The sequence below is a fragment of the Festucalex cinctus genome, chromosome 2, assembly GCF_051991245.1.
Source record: "Festucalex cinctus isolate MCC-2025b chromosome 2, RoL_Fcin_1.0, whole genome shotgun sequence".
Taxonomy (NCBI): domain Eukaryota; kingdom Metazoa; phylum Chordata; class Actinopteri; order Syngnathiformes; family Syngnathidae; genus Festucalex; species Festucalex cinctus.
In genome coordinates, this window is record NC_135412.1 from 40,669,649 (window position 1) to 40,688,120 (window position 18,472).

Sequence of the window (18,472 nt, forward strand, 5' to 3'; positions counted from 1 at the left end):
ATGTCCCACAGGAAATTACTCAAATTCACTTAATTAATCTGACAATTAGTTGTTTTCTACGCATAATGTTTCTTTGTTCATCTATATATACCAGGATGCATCGTGACAGACAGCAGACAAATGAAATATTCTTCCACGAGAAGGCTTAATTTGTGGATCAACTTTTTGAGACGTTTCTGTTTCCCAATGTAAAGGAACTACCTCGGTTCAATAAAGTTTGTGAAACACTGATTTAGAGTACAGTATGCTGGTATGGTTTTATTCATCACAATATTACTGCAGGAAGGACTGCACTTGCCCTTTTGAACAGTTGGAAACACCCTCACTCCAGGAGGATTCTGACTCTGCACTTCAAATGGGCTACAGGTTGCTTCAGCAGAATCTTTGGTCCCCCCCCCCCCCGCTTTCCAAGCTGTGGAAGCCTTTTTTTTTGTGTGTGTCTTTGTGGCTCGCTGTCAATAACTCAGCCTGAGTGCAGAGTCTCCACATCCGCTTTCAGATGGACTGAAGCTCCAACTTCCTGACAGCTGAAGGAGGTTGGCTTTTCATTATGAAGGCTGTCATTTTATGCTGTGGAGGCCTGGCTGTGAAAACAACTGAAAAAAAAAACAACAACAAAACTTTACATTGTTTCCACTGTAGCTTGAATCTTCAAATGATCTCAAAGCTCTTTTTGTACAAATGAATATGTGGGAGCACATTGGACATAACTGCGACATAAGTCGTGCAATAAAAGCATATTCAAAATCAGATCGTCAATTGCCATTAGCATAATTTAAGCTCTCATGACAATCAACCTCCAAGATTGTACAGTGCAGAGTATCGCCAGTAGGTGGAGATGTCCGCCAAGACCTTCCCCCATGGAGGTGAATGACTCCTCGACCACTAACTAGACGCCAGGGTGCCTCAGCTTCCTCTCATATTGTGATTGTACAAACACTGCACACAAATGAACACAAACACAGATTAACTTAACACAACATGTGTGTCCTGGCTGGTCTACTAACATTATGGCCCATGAAAGTGGGGTCGCCATGACAACAAATGTTATTTAACATTATTCTCCACATACGCAGGCAGTGTAGATCCACATGAATTTAGAAGCTAAAGTTATCAGTGGCTGGTGCTGGGCTGAGTGTCTGTCAGGGAAAATGGGCATGAAGCGTTGAGTCTGATGGGAAGAGCGTCAGTTTTGAATGTTGTGTTTACAAACTGCAGAGGAAATCCGACGACTATCACTGCAGATGTGAAAGTCTTCTTTGTGTGTGTCTCTAATTCTATATCTGAACTGTACTGCCCCCGGGTGGCCAAGGCACGTACACCAGTAGGAGCAGCACACTGTCCTTGGAACTGAAGCAAAAATGAGACAAAAACATTTTTTAACATTGTATTTCAATGTCATTATTGTATATTTTTATAATATGCAATATCATAAAATTCCATTTTTCTTATGAAAAAAAAACAAAACAAAAATGTTACTGTTTTTTTTTAATTAATTAATTCTCAGGGGGAAAAAAATGATTTGAAACAAAGCAAGCGTTTTGAGTTACAAATTAAACTTATATCTGAAGGCACAACTGTATTTATGGTTGGCAGCAGGAGACTACCAAATAAAGTCCCTTGGTTGTGTAACTTTTCAAGTAGTGTTCACCCATTGCTGGTTAACTCATTCACTGCCAGTCATTATAGAAATTTTTTACATTTCCAATACTCACGTGATATTACATTCAATAATTATATATAAACCGAATCTACCAAATAACAGAATAGACTCCCTACTTTTTGTCCCGTCCCGTTCTTTTATAATTGACAGCAGAAAAATGTAGGTTTGCCAAAATACAGCCATTTCTCCCATGGACTCTGAAACTGTGTTTATTTCCTATAAAATGGGGCAATGATGTCATCTACCGGTGGTTGGGCATCAGTAAAGTTGTTTCCAAGTTTGATATTTACAGTGGAGCATGCTCAGATTCGCCCCCATTTAGCACCGCTCTAAAAAATACAATTGACAAGTATACTTGTCAAAGGCAGTTAATGTTAAGCAGCTTGTGTTGTTTGCTTTCCAAAAGGAACGCAAGTAAGTATTTCGACTTTTTGTCACTAAGTCCGCCTTCAAACTCTTGAGAGCGCCCGCCTTCATTGCAGGCTCTGGGAACTAAAATTTACTTGCCTTGACAATGTTTAAACAAAAAAAAAAAAAAAAAATGGAAGAGGGGGGATCTATGTGGTTGATCAACACAGAAGCAGCTTGTTACACTGTTGGCATTTCCTCTGGTAATTTCCTTTCCACAAAATAACATTTGAGGACAGAGCAAAGGAAAAAAAGAGATATAAGATAACTGGATTTACAACATGCACCAGGAAGAAAGTAAATACGATGGTTTCACTATACCAAGTTACTTACTTAAGAGCTCAGCTGCTGTTTTATTACATGTAAATAGAAAGAAATATGAGTTGTATCTGCATATTTTACATAGCGTTTGTCCTCTGTGCTACATCGCCAGTCTTTACTTCTTTTAAAGCATTATTTTGTTTTATTTTTTGTGGCACCACTGTTGTCATTTCAGAACATTAGGACTCAAGTTTCTTTATGTTAACAGATTAATGAAAAAAAAAAACTAACTGAAATAACATTTTGTTAAATTAACAGAAGAAGATAATAAAGACAGTGCTTTAAAAACATATCTGAAACTACATTTTACGTTTGTAAAACTAACAAACTATATTCTTCATTTCATCCATCCATTTTCTTGACTGCTTATTCCTCACAACGGTCGCGGGGGGTGCTGGCGCCTATCGCAGCTGGCTCTGGGCAGTAGGCGGGGGACACCCTGAACTGGTTGCCAGCCAATCGCAGGGCACACAGAGACGAACAACCATCCACACTTACAAGCACACCTAGGGACAATTCGGAGCGCCCAATTAACCTGCCATGCATGCCTTTGGAATGTGGGAGGAGACCGGAGTACCCGGAGAAGACCCACGCGGGCACGGGGAGAACATGCAAACTCCACCCAGGAAGGCCGAAGCCTGGACTCGAACCGGAGTCCCCAGAACTGGGAGGCGGACGTGCTAACCACTCGATCACCGTGCCCCCACAAACTCTATTCATAGCAAAAAATGTAATTTGTAGTATTTTCTGTCAATTTGATGAGATGAGCTTTTGGCGTTGATTTTGAATGTATTTATTTTGGCTGGCCGACATCACCGTAGCCTTGTGCCCATTCATTTTGGACGGAGCACTCTGTCTCGCAACACAACATGGTTGTTCCCCTATTTTTTTTTTTTTGGGTCGTATTTTTCTTTCCCACGCCGTTAGCCTCTTGTGCTACATAACGTTTTCAATTTCTTTATAGGAAGGTAATAAAAAAATAAAAACAGTAAATACAGCAAATATTTTTTTCTTTTTTTTTTAATGCGCTGCAGAGATTTGTAGTGCGTTGAGAGGGTGAGAGCACTGCGCAATTGCGTATGCGCGCAGCTTAGAGGGAACATTGGTCACGACAGTAAGCATGTGTCCATGACCCCAGTAATGACAGTAAGCATAACATAACCTGTACATGACCCTAGTCATGGCAGTAAGCATATCCCTCACATGAATGATACATGTGACCACGGACCTGAATGGGTACAGGTCATCGCAATCCTGCTGGGGGTCGACCAAGACGCCATACGAGTGAGTCCCGGCCGGGCAGAGCAGGAGGGTGTCCAGGATGCCAGACAAAGGGTGAAGGCGGCCACAGATCGTGCGCTGGAACTGGAGCGAGAGGCGGCCGCTAGCCGAGCGCCGCTGGAGCTGGAGCGAGAGAGAGATGGCCGCTGGCCAGACGCCTCCGGGCACCTGGGACTGGCACGGGGTGCGGACGCTGGCCGAGCGCCGCCGGAACTGGAGTGAGAGAGAGAAATGGCCGCTGGCCGGACGCCGCTGGGCGCCCGGGACTGAAGCAGGGGCCGGACGTTGGCTGAGCGCCGCCGTAACTGGAGCGAGAGAGAGTTGGCCACTGGCCAGACGCCACCGGGCGCCCGGGACTGGAGCGGGGGGCGGACGATGGCTGAGCGCCGCTGGAGCTGGAGTGAGAGAGAGAAGGCCGCTTGTTGGATGCCACCTGGCGCCCACCCCTGAAGAGGTGAGCAGACGCTGGCCGAGCGCCGCCGGAACTGGAGCAAGAGAGGGATAGCCGCTGGCCGGACGCCTCTTGGCGCCCGGAACTGGAGCGGGGGGGGTGGATGCTGGCCAGGCGCCACCGGAACTGAAACGGGAGAGTCACCGAGAGGAGGGGATTTGAGACAACGGCACCTCTGCCGAGACGAGGGAAATTGAGACAACGGCACCAGTATAAAACTCATTAAGTGAATAACCTGCTCATCTGTTTTCATCCTCTATAGCTGTAAAATGTTATGCAGCTTTGCACTTCTGCATTCTGGGTTTTAAAATTGTATTATCAACTTAGTCTTAATGTAGTCACAGTCGTTTGATCACTTTAGGGTTTCTCCCAACATGATTACGATGTACGTTTTGTTTTGTTTTTTCACTTATTATTAATCATTATATTGTGTGGTGTACGACGACGGCACCTCTGCCGAGACGAGTGAACTTGAGACAATGGCAACTCTGCCGAGATGAAAGAACTTGAGACAGCGGCTCTTCTGCCGAGACGAGGGAACTTGAGACGACGGCAACTTTGCCGAGACGAGGGAACTTGAGAATGATAAAGATGGACTTGACTTGACTTAACTTGAAGCCGCAGCGGACGTGGTTCTTGGACTTGAGGCTATAGCAGACGAGGTTCTTGGACTTGATAAAGATGAACTTGACTTGACTTGAAGCCGCGGTAGACGAGGTTTGGGGACTTGAAGCCGAGGCAGGGGTGAAGCCTCTGGTCGGTCGGGGAGCACTGCGAGAGGGCTGCTCCCATCCTGGAGTCCGATGCATCAGCATTGGGGATCGGTGCTGGGACAGGCTGACTGGTTGGCTAAAATCTTTAGCACATCTCTCAGACCAGACAAGGTCTGACGTCCAAGCAATCGGCCTTGGGAGTTCAGGGCACGGCACATCTTATTTAAGTCTGCGGGATGCATATGATCGGATTATTCTGTCATGAGCTGGAGGTTGGATCCCAAAGCGCAGACACAAATAAGATTTTAACTATTTATTCACATCGAGAGGCGTGGAACAAACTTGACAAGATGAGATACAACGAGAGCTGCACACAGGAACAGAGGCAATAATCCGATAAACACAAACACTTCTCAGAACGCTACTACACTGTGAATCAATCTGATTGGTTGTGACTATGTAAAGGATTAAAGATTGACATCACAAAGCTCATGACATCACATAGCATAAAACCAGTTGAAACATCACATAGCGTTTTTACAGTTGAAACCAGATGATGGTTACATCAGTTCAAAACAGACGCTTGGGCTGCAATTCCATTTCATCTTATTTATTTATTTATTTATTTATTTATTTATTTATTTATTTATTCATTTATTCATTTATTTATTTATTTTTAAGGGGCTTAAAATATTTTCCATGAAATGTTTTTTTTTTCCCCATTTTTACCCTTTTTCATAAAAAGTAATATTCCCATGAGATTTAAAAATACCTCAGTAAAAAATTCAAAAGCACAAGTCCATCGTATGCTGCTGCCTACTGGAGCATCAAATAATTGTTTTACCCCCAAAATGAATGGACCTTTGTTCCATGTTTCACTGTCTTTGAATTGGAGCTCCGCCTTTCCACTTCTTCCCCTCAGTGGAATGTGTCACGTCCGCAGAGGCTGACCAGCTGAAGCTCGGCTCAAAGGTCAGCGGAGCGTTCAGGCCGGTCCTCGACAAACGCATACAAACAGACGCGAGGATGCACGTCCTCACAGATGCACAAGCAACATTACAAAACAAATAGTGTCTCATCCGAATCGCATCTGCGCCCGCTTCTCACGACCTAACTGATGCCTTGACACGGCGCACGGGCGTCCCTCAGGGAAAACTCCTAAACCCGCAGACTTTTCTTTGTGTGGAAGCTCTTTTTAATCTCACATGAACCCCACTGGGGCTAAAAGGAAATACTTTCCATTCAGATCACCCATAGTTAAGCCCAGTTAAAATTCATATATATATATATATATATATATATATATATATATATATATATATATATATATATATATATATATATATATACATATATATATATATATATATATATATGTTTTTGTTTTTTAAACGTTGATAGTCGTCAATGGCACTGAATGAGTTAAGTGTGACTCAGGTGGTTCTGTATTGTCTTCAGTGTTGCCACAGTTACCTTGAAAAAGTAACTTAGTTACTTTACTGATTACTTGGTTTTAAAAGTAACTAAATTGCGTTACTGATTACTTGATTTTAAGAGTAACTAAGTTAGATTAAAAGTTACTTTTTTAGTTACTTTCAGCAGCTGCCGATATCTCTCAATCCATCTCAACATAAAAATAATGCGATAGAAACAGAGTTCCAAATACTTTATTGAAAGTGCATTTTTAACATGAAAATAAAGGTTTTTTTTTATGAAAAACAAAATAGGCAGTTTCTCTTGACTTCTTGTAACGTAAATACTTTTTATAAAACAAAAAATAAAAATCTATCCAGGTTGAAAATGAAAAGCCCCTTAATTCCTCTATTGTTTGTTCCGCTATTCCAGTGTGTACACTTGAGTCGACTCGTGCATGCTGAAAACTAGGGGTGGGAATCTCTGAAATGAGGCCGATTCGATATGTATCTCGATACACAGGTTGCGATTCGATTGAAAAACGATTATATTTCAGAACAGAACGGTTCGATTAAGTTTGGGAACGATACAATTTTCGATTCGATACGATTCATTTCAATATTCAAAACTTATGGTGATATTTGTTGCTTGTAAACATTAATCTTAAAACACCACAAATTTTTACAGTATCTACAAATGTGTTAAAAAAGAACCACAAATATGCCTTCTATATTTTTATATTTTGAATCAATTATTTAAATATACCGCAACAAAGGGCTGGGCGATATGACTGAAAAATGTATCAGTTTAAATATTTATTAGTAGTTATTGACAGTTATAATTGTTTTTTTTTTCTCTTCAAAATAAGGATCAGGAAAACAAAAGGTTGATAATTTAATGTTAAATATAAATATTTAACCTTTAGACACACACCAACACAATTAAACAGAATATGTGCACATTGTGAAGTATTTCAGAAACATAAATTTAAGACATGAAATAAACCTACCGTCCAGCCAAAAGAAATATGAAGCCACCTTATGGAACAATAAATCTATCAAACACATTTTAACCACTTAATATATGCAAAAATATTTCCAAAAGTTCATTTCCCTTTTCAATCAACAATTTTTGTTTTTAACAATTTTTGTTTTTCTTTTGCCATCTCATTCATTTTTGGTTAATGTATGACATCTTTTTTGTTTTTTTTAATCTGAGACACGATGATGACCACAGAATCACTACTGTTTATATTTTGTTTTTTGGGCTGTCGTTCATTTTGAGTTTGATGACGTAATCGCGGGAACGTCTCAGTTCTCCTATCTGCTGCTCATGGTCCATAATGTACACTTTTTTTTGTTGTTGCGTTGTGTGCCTGTTGGTTAATAAAACTAGTAGTAAAAGTATCATCACTTTTGTTTTGAATGTGCAAACCATTCACGACCAGACCATGGCTGAATTCAGTGTGGTGATCAATGACTTCCGCCTCATCTTCGTAGTTAGCGGCAGTTGTTTGTGACTGTTACAACAGTGAGATATTTTGCCTTCTTCATGAAAATGTGGAGTAACGCTTTGAATCTCTGGACAGTAACTTTAATCAGACTACTTTGTAGAATAAAGTAACGCGTTAGACTACAAGTTACTTTGGAAAGCAATTTTTTTGAGTAACGCGTTACCGGCAACACTGATTGTCTTCCAGTGTATCAGCAGTACTGGGCAGGACTTTTGTCTCACTCTTGCTGATCAAAAGAAGTATGAATGACAAGCATGTGCACACAGGATGTTGTTGTATGCCGTACACACCACTCTGGGTGGTAACTGCCACACACACACACGCACCGTTGACAGATGGACTACAGTGTATCATGGAAAAAGATTTCTATCTGACACCAATCATCAAGTCCAGTTCACACAACTGCCATAGAAAATGGATGGTTGTACGTTACTTCTATTCATAACAGACTCAAAAATCACAACATGCTTCGTGCTTCAGTGCTCAATCCTGTAAAATAATTCAATATTCAGCTATTAACTTTAGGGACTTTTTATTCAATTGGTAGTCAAACCCCACACACATTTAACTCTGTGAGAAATTGACATTTTTGTTTGTGTAAGCTTTGTAATGCTAATGTATTGTTTTTTTTCCTAAAATATGCCACCCTTATGTTGGGGGAAATTGGAACAAAATAAAAGAGTTAGAGAGGATTTTTTCCCATTTCTATTTATTTCATAATAACAACATCACAACTCAAAAACATTTAAAAGGGAATTACAGTAAAGTTCATGTGGGTCAAGGTTATTTCAGATAACTAAAACTAACGAAAAAACTAAATCTACATTTCAAAAAACATTTTCGTTAACTAAATAAAATCAAAACGAAAATGCTTTTTAAAAAACAAAAACTAACTGAAACTACATTTTATGTTTACAAAACTATCTATAATTGTTGCAAAAATGTCCTTCGTTTTTGTCTTTGGTAATTCATTTAATGAATGAGTCTTTGGGGATGATTTCAAATGTGATTTTAAGTAGATTTATTTAAGATCAATTGAAAGTGTGTCACACAGAAGTGATGTCATCTAGCAGCAGCCAATAGAAAAGCTCCTTCAGATGACGTGAATGTGTTTTTTTTTTAATATTACGCACAAGTAATACACTTTTTTTTTAAACTAACACTAATACTGAAACTAACTAAAACTAAGCATTTATTAAACAAATAACTAATAAAATGTGTTTTTTTTTAATATTGCACACGAACAATACACATTTTTTTTAAACTAAAGCTAATACTGAAACTAACTAAAACTAAGCATTTATTAAAGCTACTATATGGAGGATTTCCCCCAAAAATATCTTAACGATATCCTTTTTATTTGACCATAATGACTAAAACATATTCTAATTAGTAGATCAACATCTTAGCTGTTCACAATGGGTACTACCAGCCTCTGGCCAATATTTTTCAGGAAGCGTCGGGTCCGAGTCCTTCGAATTTCCCGCCCTCTCGTATCATACTAAGCAGTGAATGGGTCTATATGTTTTTCTCAATCGTCAATTTCCATAAATGACGGCCCACCTTTCGGCTAATGCGCAATGACACTAGCCTCGGGGCGACAAACTAATAATGACTTGAATCAGGTTCATGTCCGTCGAGCAGGGTGACTACAATATGTAATTGCATATTGACGTCGGAATGAGGTCTAATTAAATGATGTCATGATGTCGTTTTGGAGTACAGTACAGAACTGGTCTTTGACCGACCAATGCAATATGATCTGCACGTCCCGTGGGCGTCAATTGTTTAGTGGGGAAAGTCACATTCCGTGAATTGATGATTAACAGAAGTGGCCAGCTTTGTATAACTTTATAAAACGTATTACCTCTAAAAATACATATGAAAACATAGTTAAGTGGATATGAAGAGTCCAGCCTCCGAGTCTTCAGTCATGAGGTCGTGCACGTACGAGTGCGCACAGCGTGTACGTGCGTGCAGTTTGTTTTTGGCCACAAGTGGCAGTAGAGATTTGACATTTTAAATCCTCCATATACTGCTTTAAATAAATAAAACTAATAAAAACTAAAAAATAAAAAAAATTAAAAAAAAATCACCCTGAAAACTAATTAAAACTCACTAAATTAAAAACAAACAAACAAAAAAACAAAAAACCTCAAAACAAGATAAAAACTAACTAAAATGAAACATTCCAAAGCTATAATAACCCTGATGTGGTTCCAATATTTGCGTGTGACTATTTGGACTGGCTGAGGATGGAGGAGATATTTCAGAATTCAGGTCCTTCCTTCTTCAGATTTTTATAGTCAGTGGTGAAGGCCACAAACTAAAGCAGAAAAGAGGAAGATTCACAGGCCTGTTAGTGTTGTGCGCTTGATGCAGTGTTTGCGTGTGCGGACGACAGTAGATCACCTTGTACTGATATGTGGGGTCAAGTTTATTCCAGGGTTCAGGATTTTTGGTCTTATTCCAGCTAAAACACACAAAGAGAAAGTCCAATGTTAACCTGATCAATCAGTCTTTAAAAAAATGTGGGCTAAACCTGCCAATCAATTAATTTGTTAAAGGGGCAGGATGCAAGATTCAGAGTTTTTGCAAATTTGCGACCCCTCTGGCGAAACGTGCACACGGCCAGGAGCGTGCGTGACTTTTTCGGCACGAGCAAACCTCCAAGTTCATCGAACAAACGTAAACATGGAGCACAACACCTTTTTCATAGGCTTAATAATGTCTACAAAGTCGTTTTGAGTGACAAAAGCTGAGGTAATTACAACCTTCCAAACGTAAATAGTGCATCCCGTGAATTTGATAACATTGAGGATAGCAATACGTTGCTAATATGCCCAAGTGCGGAGACATTAGTTAGCGACCCTGTGGTAGTTTTATTCTGCACTGCTAATCATAAATAGACCCTATAGTATTTTCGTTACGAAGTCTAAACTTTTTAGCAAAAAGTCAGCAAGCTGTGGGTCCCGTTTCATCCTCAGGATAGTTCTTAGCTCTCCCCACCTGACAAACACTGCTCCTATATTTATCCACGTCCTCCCGTGACGCTGGTCTGAAAGTTTTTTACGTCTCTTTGTCTTCCGTGGAGTCTCCATACGGGATTGAGACGTATTGGGTGCAGGTCTCTTCAAGTCCATCTTGAATTAGCTGTCCTGTCTGTGAAGTTAATTGCATGAACAATCGCGAGAGCTAACAGGGACAATAGCGTGCACGCACATGACGTCATGCTCAGAGCAAAAGCTAAAGTTTCCGGCCCGAACCCTCCAACATTTTTTCCTTTTACAGAAAAATAGGGGCAACAGTCATTGTGCCACGGTAGAGCATCCTATCCATTATACAATTCTTAAAACATGTGTGGGTGAAAAACATGGCTATTTTAACACTCAAATTTGAGTCTAATCTTGCATTGTGCACCTTTAAGAGTAGCCAACTGTGCAACACATTTTTTTCACACCAGGTCAAGGTCCTTACACGACATGAGGTCCTCTGGCCAGTCGGATCAGGTAGAGAAAAGCGCTGCCCATTCCCAAACAGATGAAGAAAAACTGAGGGATTATCTGAGGGAGATAGACAACATAGAGAGAGAAAATGTCAAACCAATGACAAACCAATCCAAATCCGTTTTAGCTGAATGTTTTGAGCTGTTATTAACCTGACGAATGACCTGCGGTGGAAATCAAGCTTTTATATGACACTGGGCAGCACATTTCACTTGATCGTCTTAAGATTTTATTGTACCCTACTCAAGCCATCCAGTGCCGGACGTAGCAAAGCAGCCCCAGAACATACCAGGCCTCCTCCATGTTACATAGTCGCAGGTTTTTCTTATGCTTCTATCTATTAACATTAGTGCTGTTCCGATACCGATACTGGTATCGGCAGAGGCGCCGATACTGCATTAAAACAGTGGTATCGGTATCAGTGACTACTCACAAGTAACATGCCGATACCATTAATTCCAAAGCTAATATAGGATTTTGGATGCAGCATCTTGTGTCTTGCTCGTGCACGACATTTATTGATATGTGACATGTTCACTGCATGTCGATCTAAGATATCCTATTGGCCCTTGAATGCTCTGAACCAATGGCAGGACAGCTTTTTCATGTTGAGGAAAAAAACACAAAAAACTTAGGTATCGGTATCGGCCGATACTGCAAAGCTGGGTATCGGAATCTGTATCGGCGGCCAAAAAACGGTATCGGAACAACACTAATTAACATTGATCTAATGTGACAGTTTTGTCTCATCTGTCATTGTCAGAATACATTTTGACAAAGTCAGTTTCAAGTTCTTTCAATGACAATCTTCCTTTCGTGAAAGTGTACCAGCAATTTTGCCTATGCGATGTGCACAAAGAAAAGAACAGTAGAAAATACTGTGGAAAATTTAAGAGGCCTGGTTATGTTCTGGCAGGGTGTCTAGAATCCACATTGTACATAAGACTGAGTATATTGCTTGTATGCAGAAATTAGTTCTGGTCTCCTGGAATGTGTGTGGCGCTCGCTCCCAGGCAAAAAGAATAAAAATTTTAGACCATCTCTCAAAATTTAAGGCAGATATTTGTCTCCTACAAGAAACCCACTTACAAAAATCAGAAGAAAAATTATTTATAGATAAAAATTTTAGTCAAGTTTACTCTGCCTCCTATAATAGTAGACAAAGAGGTGTCTCTATACTTATACATAAGAATTTATTCTTTACTCTAAATAATATAGTAATAGAATTAGAGGGCCGATATATTATTATCCAGGTAACTATATTTAATAAAGTATATACAATTGGTAATTTATATGCCCCAAATAATGATGACCCAGATTTTTTCCATGAATTTTTCTCTCGGTTACTCGATTTAGCAACAAATTCTACTATTATTATTGGAGGTGATTTTAACACGGTCTTAAACCCATTAATAGATCGTTCTAATAATACGATATATACAAGGCGATTACGATCCGCTAAAGTAATAGATGAATATATGGAGGATTTTGGCCTCAGCGATGGCTGGAGACTTCAAAACCCAACTAAGAAGGAATTTACTTTCTTCTCTGCGGTGCACCGATCATTCTCAAGAATTGATTTTTTCCTTACAAATAATTCTATTGTTGATAAAACTGCTATAAAAATATATTCTATAATTATAAGTGATCATGCACCAGTCTCCCTCACTCTACAAATTGACTCTACCTTTAAACTACCCCCGATATGGCGTTTTAACATCTCACTACTGAAAGACGTAGACTTTGATAAAATTATTAGAAGGGAATGGGCAGATTTTTTGGAAATAAATGACTCTCCAAATATATCTCCATCTCTTCTCTGGGAAGCAGGGAAAGCGGTAATTAGAGGGAAAATTATATCATATTCAACTTATAAAAAGAAACAGGATCAAAAATTAGAAAAATACCTGGAAGATAAAATTAAACAACTAACGGATGAATATGCATTAAACCCAAATAATCAAATATGGACGGAACTACAGAATATAAAAATACAGTTAGATAACATGTTATCTAAAAAGAGAGAGTTTATAATACAACAGTTGAGATATAATAATTTTGAGCATAATAATAAATCAGGTACATTTCTGGCAAATCAACTTCAACGGAATCGGGAAAAATCCCTTATAACGGCTATTAAAGATATAAATGGTGAATGCACACAATCACCAGAAGAAATTAACCATATTTTTTATAACTATTATCGAAATCTATACTCAGAAATTAATAGACCTAATCCTGAACATATTGAGGTATTCCTAAATAGCTTAAATATACCTCAGTTATCTACTGAACATAAAGATATTCTCGATACCCCGCTTACTATAGATGAGTTTTATCGTGCTTTAGACAGTATGCCTAATGGCAGAGCACCTGGTCCAGACGGCTTTCCGGCTATATTTTTTAAACATTTCTGGTTAATGTTTGCTCCATTATTTCTAAGAGTAGTAACTGAAATTAAAAGTAAAGGTGATATACGTCAAGATATGAATATAGCAGCAATTAAACTTTTATTAAAGCCAGAAAAAGACCCCACCTTCCCGTCAAGTTACTGACCGATATCACTAATTAATACCGATATTAAAATTATCGCTAAGGCCTTGGCATCTCGACTAGAGACAGTAATCTCGACAATTATTCATAGCGATCAAACAGGTTTTATTAAAGGTCGTCATTCTACTAATAATATTAGGAGGCTCTTTAACTTGATTAGTATGTCACAGCGGTATGATAAAAAGGCAGTTGTTATTTCGCTGGATGCAGAAAAAGCCTTCGATAAAGTTAACTGGTCCTTCCTCTTTGCTGTCTTAAATAAATTCGGCTTCGGGGAGTCATTCATTCAATGGGTCTCATTATTATATGATTCTCCTAAAGCTACAGTTACTACTAATGGGATTACATCACAGAGTTTTACTCTACAAAGGGGTACAAGACAAGGGTGCCCAATGTCTCCTTTATTATTTGCTATATTTATTGAGCCGCTTGCATTAGCTATACGTCAGGATAGACGGATCCAAGGAATCCACTCCGGGACAATAGAACATAAAATTAATCTATATGCCGATGATATATTACTCTATTTAGAAGAACCTGCTATCTCGTTAGGGGAAGCATTTAACTTAATAACTAAATTCTCTCACTTATCAGATTACTCTATTAACTGGACAATATCAACATTATTACCTATTACAGAAAATTCATGGAACCCTACAAGTCAGGATCCACACTACTCCTTTCCTACAGGTAATTTAAAATACTTAGGTGTTAAAATTTCACCTAAGTTAACTGAATTAACTTCTTTAAATTTTTTACCATTATTGGATAGCATCCATAGTGACCTGGAGCGCTGAATAATCTTCCGATCTCTTTAATAGGACGGATAGCTACTATAAAAATGAAAGTTTTACCAAAGATTAATTATTTACTTTCAATGATTCCATTTAAACCTACGTCTAACTGGTTCCAATCGCTGGACTCTGCTATCATAAAATTCTATTGGAATAAAAAAAAAAAAAAAGCCAAAATTAGTCTATCTACTCTTCAGGAAAGTAAATCTAAAGGAGGTTTAGAGGCACCAAACTTTATGTACTATTATATAGCTAATCAACTACAATATCTTGAGCTATGGACACAACCCAACAGAGATACTAACTGTTGGTTGGAATTGGAGCAGAAGGATTGTAATAATCTTAGACTGTTAGATTTACTCTTTATTACAAAATCAATAAAACGACATAATTGTTTTAAAAACCCAATGATAGTCGCCACCCTGACTGCCTGGTGGAAGGCATTAGAAATTACAAACTCCCAATTGGCGCCCTGTGGGCTCTCTCCCATTTGGCATAACCCCGACTTTCAACTTAATAATCAGTCGTTCCATTTAAGCCTATGGGAGCAGAAAGGAATTACACACCTTCATCATCTTTTCTCAGATAATAAGTTTATATCGTATACAAACTTGGTCCAAAAATATGAAATAAAAAACGGAAATTTCTTACATTATCTGCAAGTCAAAAATATGGTTAAGAAACAAATCCCAACACTTCAGGACACGCTCCAACTGCCTGTCTTAGCTAAAGATATTATAAAGCTTTCTCCAACAACAATAAAGAAAATATCAAAAATATATAAGTTATTTTTTATACACAAATGAAACGTATTTACCGACTTTAAAATGGGAAAAAGACTTATCTATAGTTCCGGAACCAGAATTTTGGACCCAAATCTGTGAAAATGTATTTAAAATGACCAAACAGACAAATTTGCAACTTATCCAATATAAGATACTTCATAGAACATATATTACACAATATATGATGAAAAAAATGGGACTCTCTGACTCCGACATTTGTCTCCAGTGCTCACAAAACACTGCCGATACTTATCTTCATGCTTTATGGTCATGTACTCCAGTGCTGCATTTCTGGACTAAAATCTTGGGAAAGCTCGCTGATATATTAAACTGTAGGCTTCCTTTATCTCCAAGATTGTGTTTACTAGGTGACTTAACAATAATTGAGCTACCATGTAAACAATCTCAATCTATACTTATAGCCCTTACTATTGCTAAAAATAATAATCCTTGTCAATTGGAAAAATAAACAATCTCTAAATATCGACCACTGGTTAAACTTACTAATAAATTATATCTCAATGGAAAAAAATCTCTGCCTTAAATAAAAATCAAGTATCAAGATTTAAACAAATATGGTCTATGTACATAGAATATTTTAATCTTAATTTGGCAACTTAATCCTGCCTAGATTCTGCCTGTTAACGAGAGCCACCACATCGTTACAACTTTTGTTTTCGCTGCTTCTGTATTTGGTATTTTGTATCTGATTGTTTTTATTTTTATATAGTCAGGAACCTAGTTGCTGCTAGTGGGCTCGAGCACACCACACTATACGACACTATACTCACTAACTCCTTAAGATTTATTTCTAGTGGGCACTAAGCATCAACACTTGGTGTTACTGCATGCTAATTAGTCAATTTTCTTGACGCCGTCCCCCGTGGTCGGGCGGGGGTAGCTCTGCCCCCCCCCCCCCCGTTGTCTGCTCGGTAGCAGTTGCGTCTTGGCCACTCCCTGGGCCCCTTGTGGGGTGCGGTGTTGGGGTGCTCGCTTTGCTGGACCGCGGTTGACGGCTTCTTTCTTTGGTGGTGGTCCTTATGCATGCCAGATCCATCGCAACAGCATCTACTGAAACTCAAACAGAATTTTCCTCTCCCTTCCACAGCCCCTTGAATCAGTGGGTGCTGGTGTCTGTGGATCTCACTTTGCTTTATCTATCCTTCCCTCCTTCCGCTCTTTAGTTTTTCCTCTGGTCACATGAGATCTCAATTTATTGGACGTTTGAGGTTTCTGGGGTTGGCATAAGACTCTGGTTTTGTAACCACGCAGGAGGGGTTTGGTTGGTGCTGGATTTCACTTTGATGGATTGGATGTACTGGCTTCTATGGATCTCACTCTGCCTTATCGATCCTTCCCTCCTTCCTCTCTTTAGTTTTTCCTCTGGTCTCTTGAGATCTCGCTAATTTGTTGGAATTTAGAGGCTTCCGGGGTTGGCGTAAGACTTTGATTTTGTAACCATGGGGAAGGCAGGAAGTGTTTGGATTGGTGGTGTTTGGCTGGATTTCACTTTGATTTACCTTTCTCTTCTCTCTATTTTTTCTGACCTTTTCTCTGGTCTCCTGACCATTTGAACCTCACGACTCTGGCAAGATTCTGAAGTACCTGGTTAAGGCGAAGAGTAATGGGATATTTACAAGGTTTTAGGTGAATTAATGAGTATAAATTTATACGTATTTGCACGCACACGCACGCGCACGCAAACGCACACACGCAAACGTACACACGCAAACGCACGCAAACGCACGCAAACGCACGCAAACGCACGCACACACACACACACACACACACACACACACACACACACACACACACACACACACACACACACACACACACACACAAAAAAGAGCAATGATGATAAGACGTTGAATCGGTAAGACTACCGAATGAACAATTCTGAGCTCTTTTAAAAAAAAAAAAAAAATTAAAAAAAATTAAAACTAAAAAAATAGAATCCACATTGTAAAATGAAATGTGAAGCCTATCAAAGCATTCCGCTCCAATAAAATCAAGATCCAAAACACACAGCTAAAATATCCAAGAAGAAAACATCAAACTATTATGACAAGTCTTGATCTCATTTTGGTTGCGCATCTGCCAAAGAGCTGAAACGTGAAATCTAGAGATGACACATTTTAAACCTGAGACATCTGAAGCAGAGATGTCCAACAAAATATTAAGTCATTTTCATCCAGGCCACTTTTTGTAAATAATTTTGTTTTCCCAGAAAAATAAAGCAATGCCTGATTTTCATTCATCTTTTGTCAGTTATTTCATAGAAGACATTTATCTATTTAATTAGGATCAACTTCATCAGCTGTGTCATCGGTTTGACTCATAACTTCAGACCAAACTCATGCATTATTTCTTTAATTGCAGAAATGAAAAGGATTACTCACGCCAGGGTACTTCTTGAAATGCTTGAACGCTGCCCGAAATATCATTGCACTTTATGACTTTTAAACAAAAAGGGGGACTTCAATCAGCTCCTTGCGTTTGCTCGACCGCACTTAGTTTGTTAGTGCGCATCGAGACCTGTTGCACTAAACAAGGAGGCAGGAGGAGGGAGGAAGAGGAATGGGAGGGGAAACAGGTCCTTTATATCTGATTACAGCTTCCTCTGATCTCTTGATGGTTTATCCTGGCATTTATCCTTTTTTTTTTATTTGTATTTTTTATTATTATTATTCTTCATGTTTTAGCGACACTTGATGATTGGACAACAATTTTTATCTTGTGAGGATGCTGTGTAGTTGTGTAGTCTCCTTACTTCCTTGACTTTGGGGCCTTTTGGGAGCAAACTCGAGGAAATAGGAATGTGTACAAACATCAGTGCACGTCTCACTCACAACATATCAGTTACAGAGACAGCACAGGAAGATGTCAAGTCTCACGAGAAATGGAAAGCTGAACAAACAAATCAAAAGTCAGGCGGGAATGAAGCTCCACCAGCTTAAAAAAAACAAAAGTAAAATACAAAAATCAAAGAAGTGATAGAGCTTTACTAGGTACTCAAATGCACAAGGGTATTTGGAGATATATGCAGATAAAGCATTTATTTTCTGTAC

General features: G+C 38.9%; 2 protein-coding genes across 7 annotated transcripts; both read right to left on the reverse strand.

Moving 5' to 3' along the window:
• Nucleotides 1–243: 243 nt before the first annotated feature.
• Nucleotides 244–5,237, reverse strand: LOC144014827 (uncharacterized). 6 transcript variants are annotated; one of them, XR_013282584.1, is made up of 4 exons: nt 4,576–5,237; nt 3,621–4,250; nt 798–939; nt 244–596 (listed from the first exon to the last, which is right to left on the reverse strand). XR_013282584.1 is itself a non-coding variant. In XM_077515127.1 (3 exons), the coding sequence occupies exons 1-3, from the start codon at nt 4,937–4,939 to the stop codon at nt 890–892; spliced, it is 1,044 nt and encodes a 347-aa protein (XP_077371253.1). In that variant the 5' UTR covers nt 4,940–5,237; the 3' UTR covers nt 244–889. The 6 variants fall into 6 exon arrangements, 2 of the variants coding, with proteins under 2 accessions (XP_077371253.1, XP_077371252.1); XR_013282582.1 differs by adding an exon at nt 1,073–1,350 and having other exon boundaries at nt 244–939; XR_013282583.1 differs by having other exon boundaries at nt 798–1,350.
• Nucleotides 5,238–8,461: 3,224 nt separating this feature from the next.
• Nucleotides 8,462–17,942, reverse strand: ndufa4l2a (NDUFA4 mitochondrial complex associated like 2a). The gene is made up of 4 exons (XM_077511796.1): nt 17,804–17,942; nt 11,241–11,326; nt 10,176–10,236; nt 8,462–10,089 (listed from the first exon to the last, which is right to left on the reverse strand). The coding sequence occupies exons 1-4, from the start codon at nt 17,846–17,848 to the stop codon at nt 10,033–10,035; spliced, it is 249 nt and encodes an 82-aa protein (XP_077367922.1). The 5' UTR covers nt 17,849–17,942; the 3' UTR covers nt 8,462–10,032.
• Between the last annotated feature and the right edge of the window lie 530 nt (nt 17,943–18,472).

Coding starts and splice junctions, on each gene's coding strand:
- LOC144014827 (XM_077515126.1), bottom strand. CDS start 4,939: ATGCTGATGCATCGGACTCCAGGATGGGAGCAGCCCTCTCGCAGTGCT. Junction 4,251..4,575: donor GTTCACTCGTCTCGGCAGAG/GTGCCGTCGTCG, acceptor CTCCCGTTTCAG/TTCCGGTGGCGCCTGGCCAG. Junction 1,351..3,620: donor GATGACCTGTACCCATTCAG/GTCCGTGGTCAC, acceptor TTTTTGCTTCAG/TTCCAAGGACAGTGTGCTGC.
- ndufa4l2a (XM_077511796.1), bottom strand. CDS start 17,848: ATGATATTTCGGGCAGCGTTCAAGCATTTCAAGAAGTACCCTGGC. Junction 10,237..11,240: donor GCCAGAGGACCTCATGTCGT/GTAAGGACCTTG, acceptor TGTGTGTTTTAG/CTGGAATAAGACCAAAAATC. Junction 10,090..10,175: donor ACCCCACATATCAGTACAAG/GTGATCTACTGT, acceptor TTTCTGCTTTAG/TTTGTGGCCTTCACCACTGA.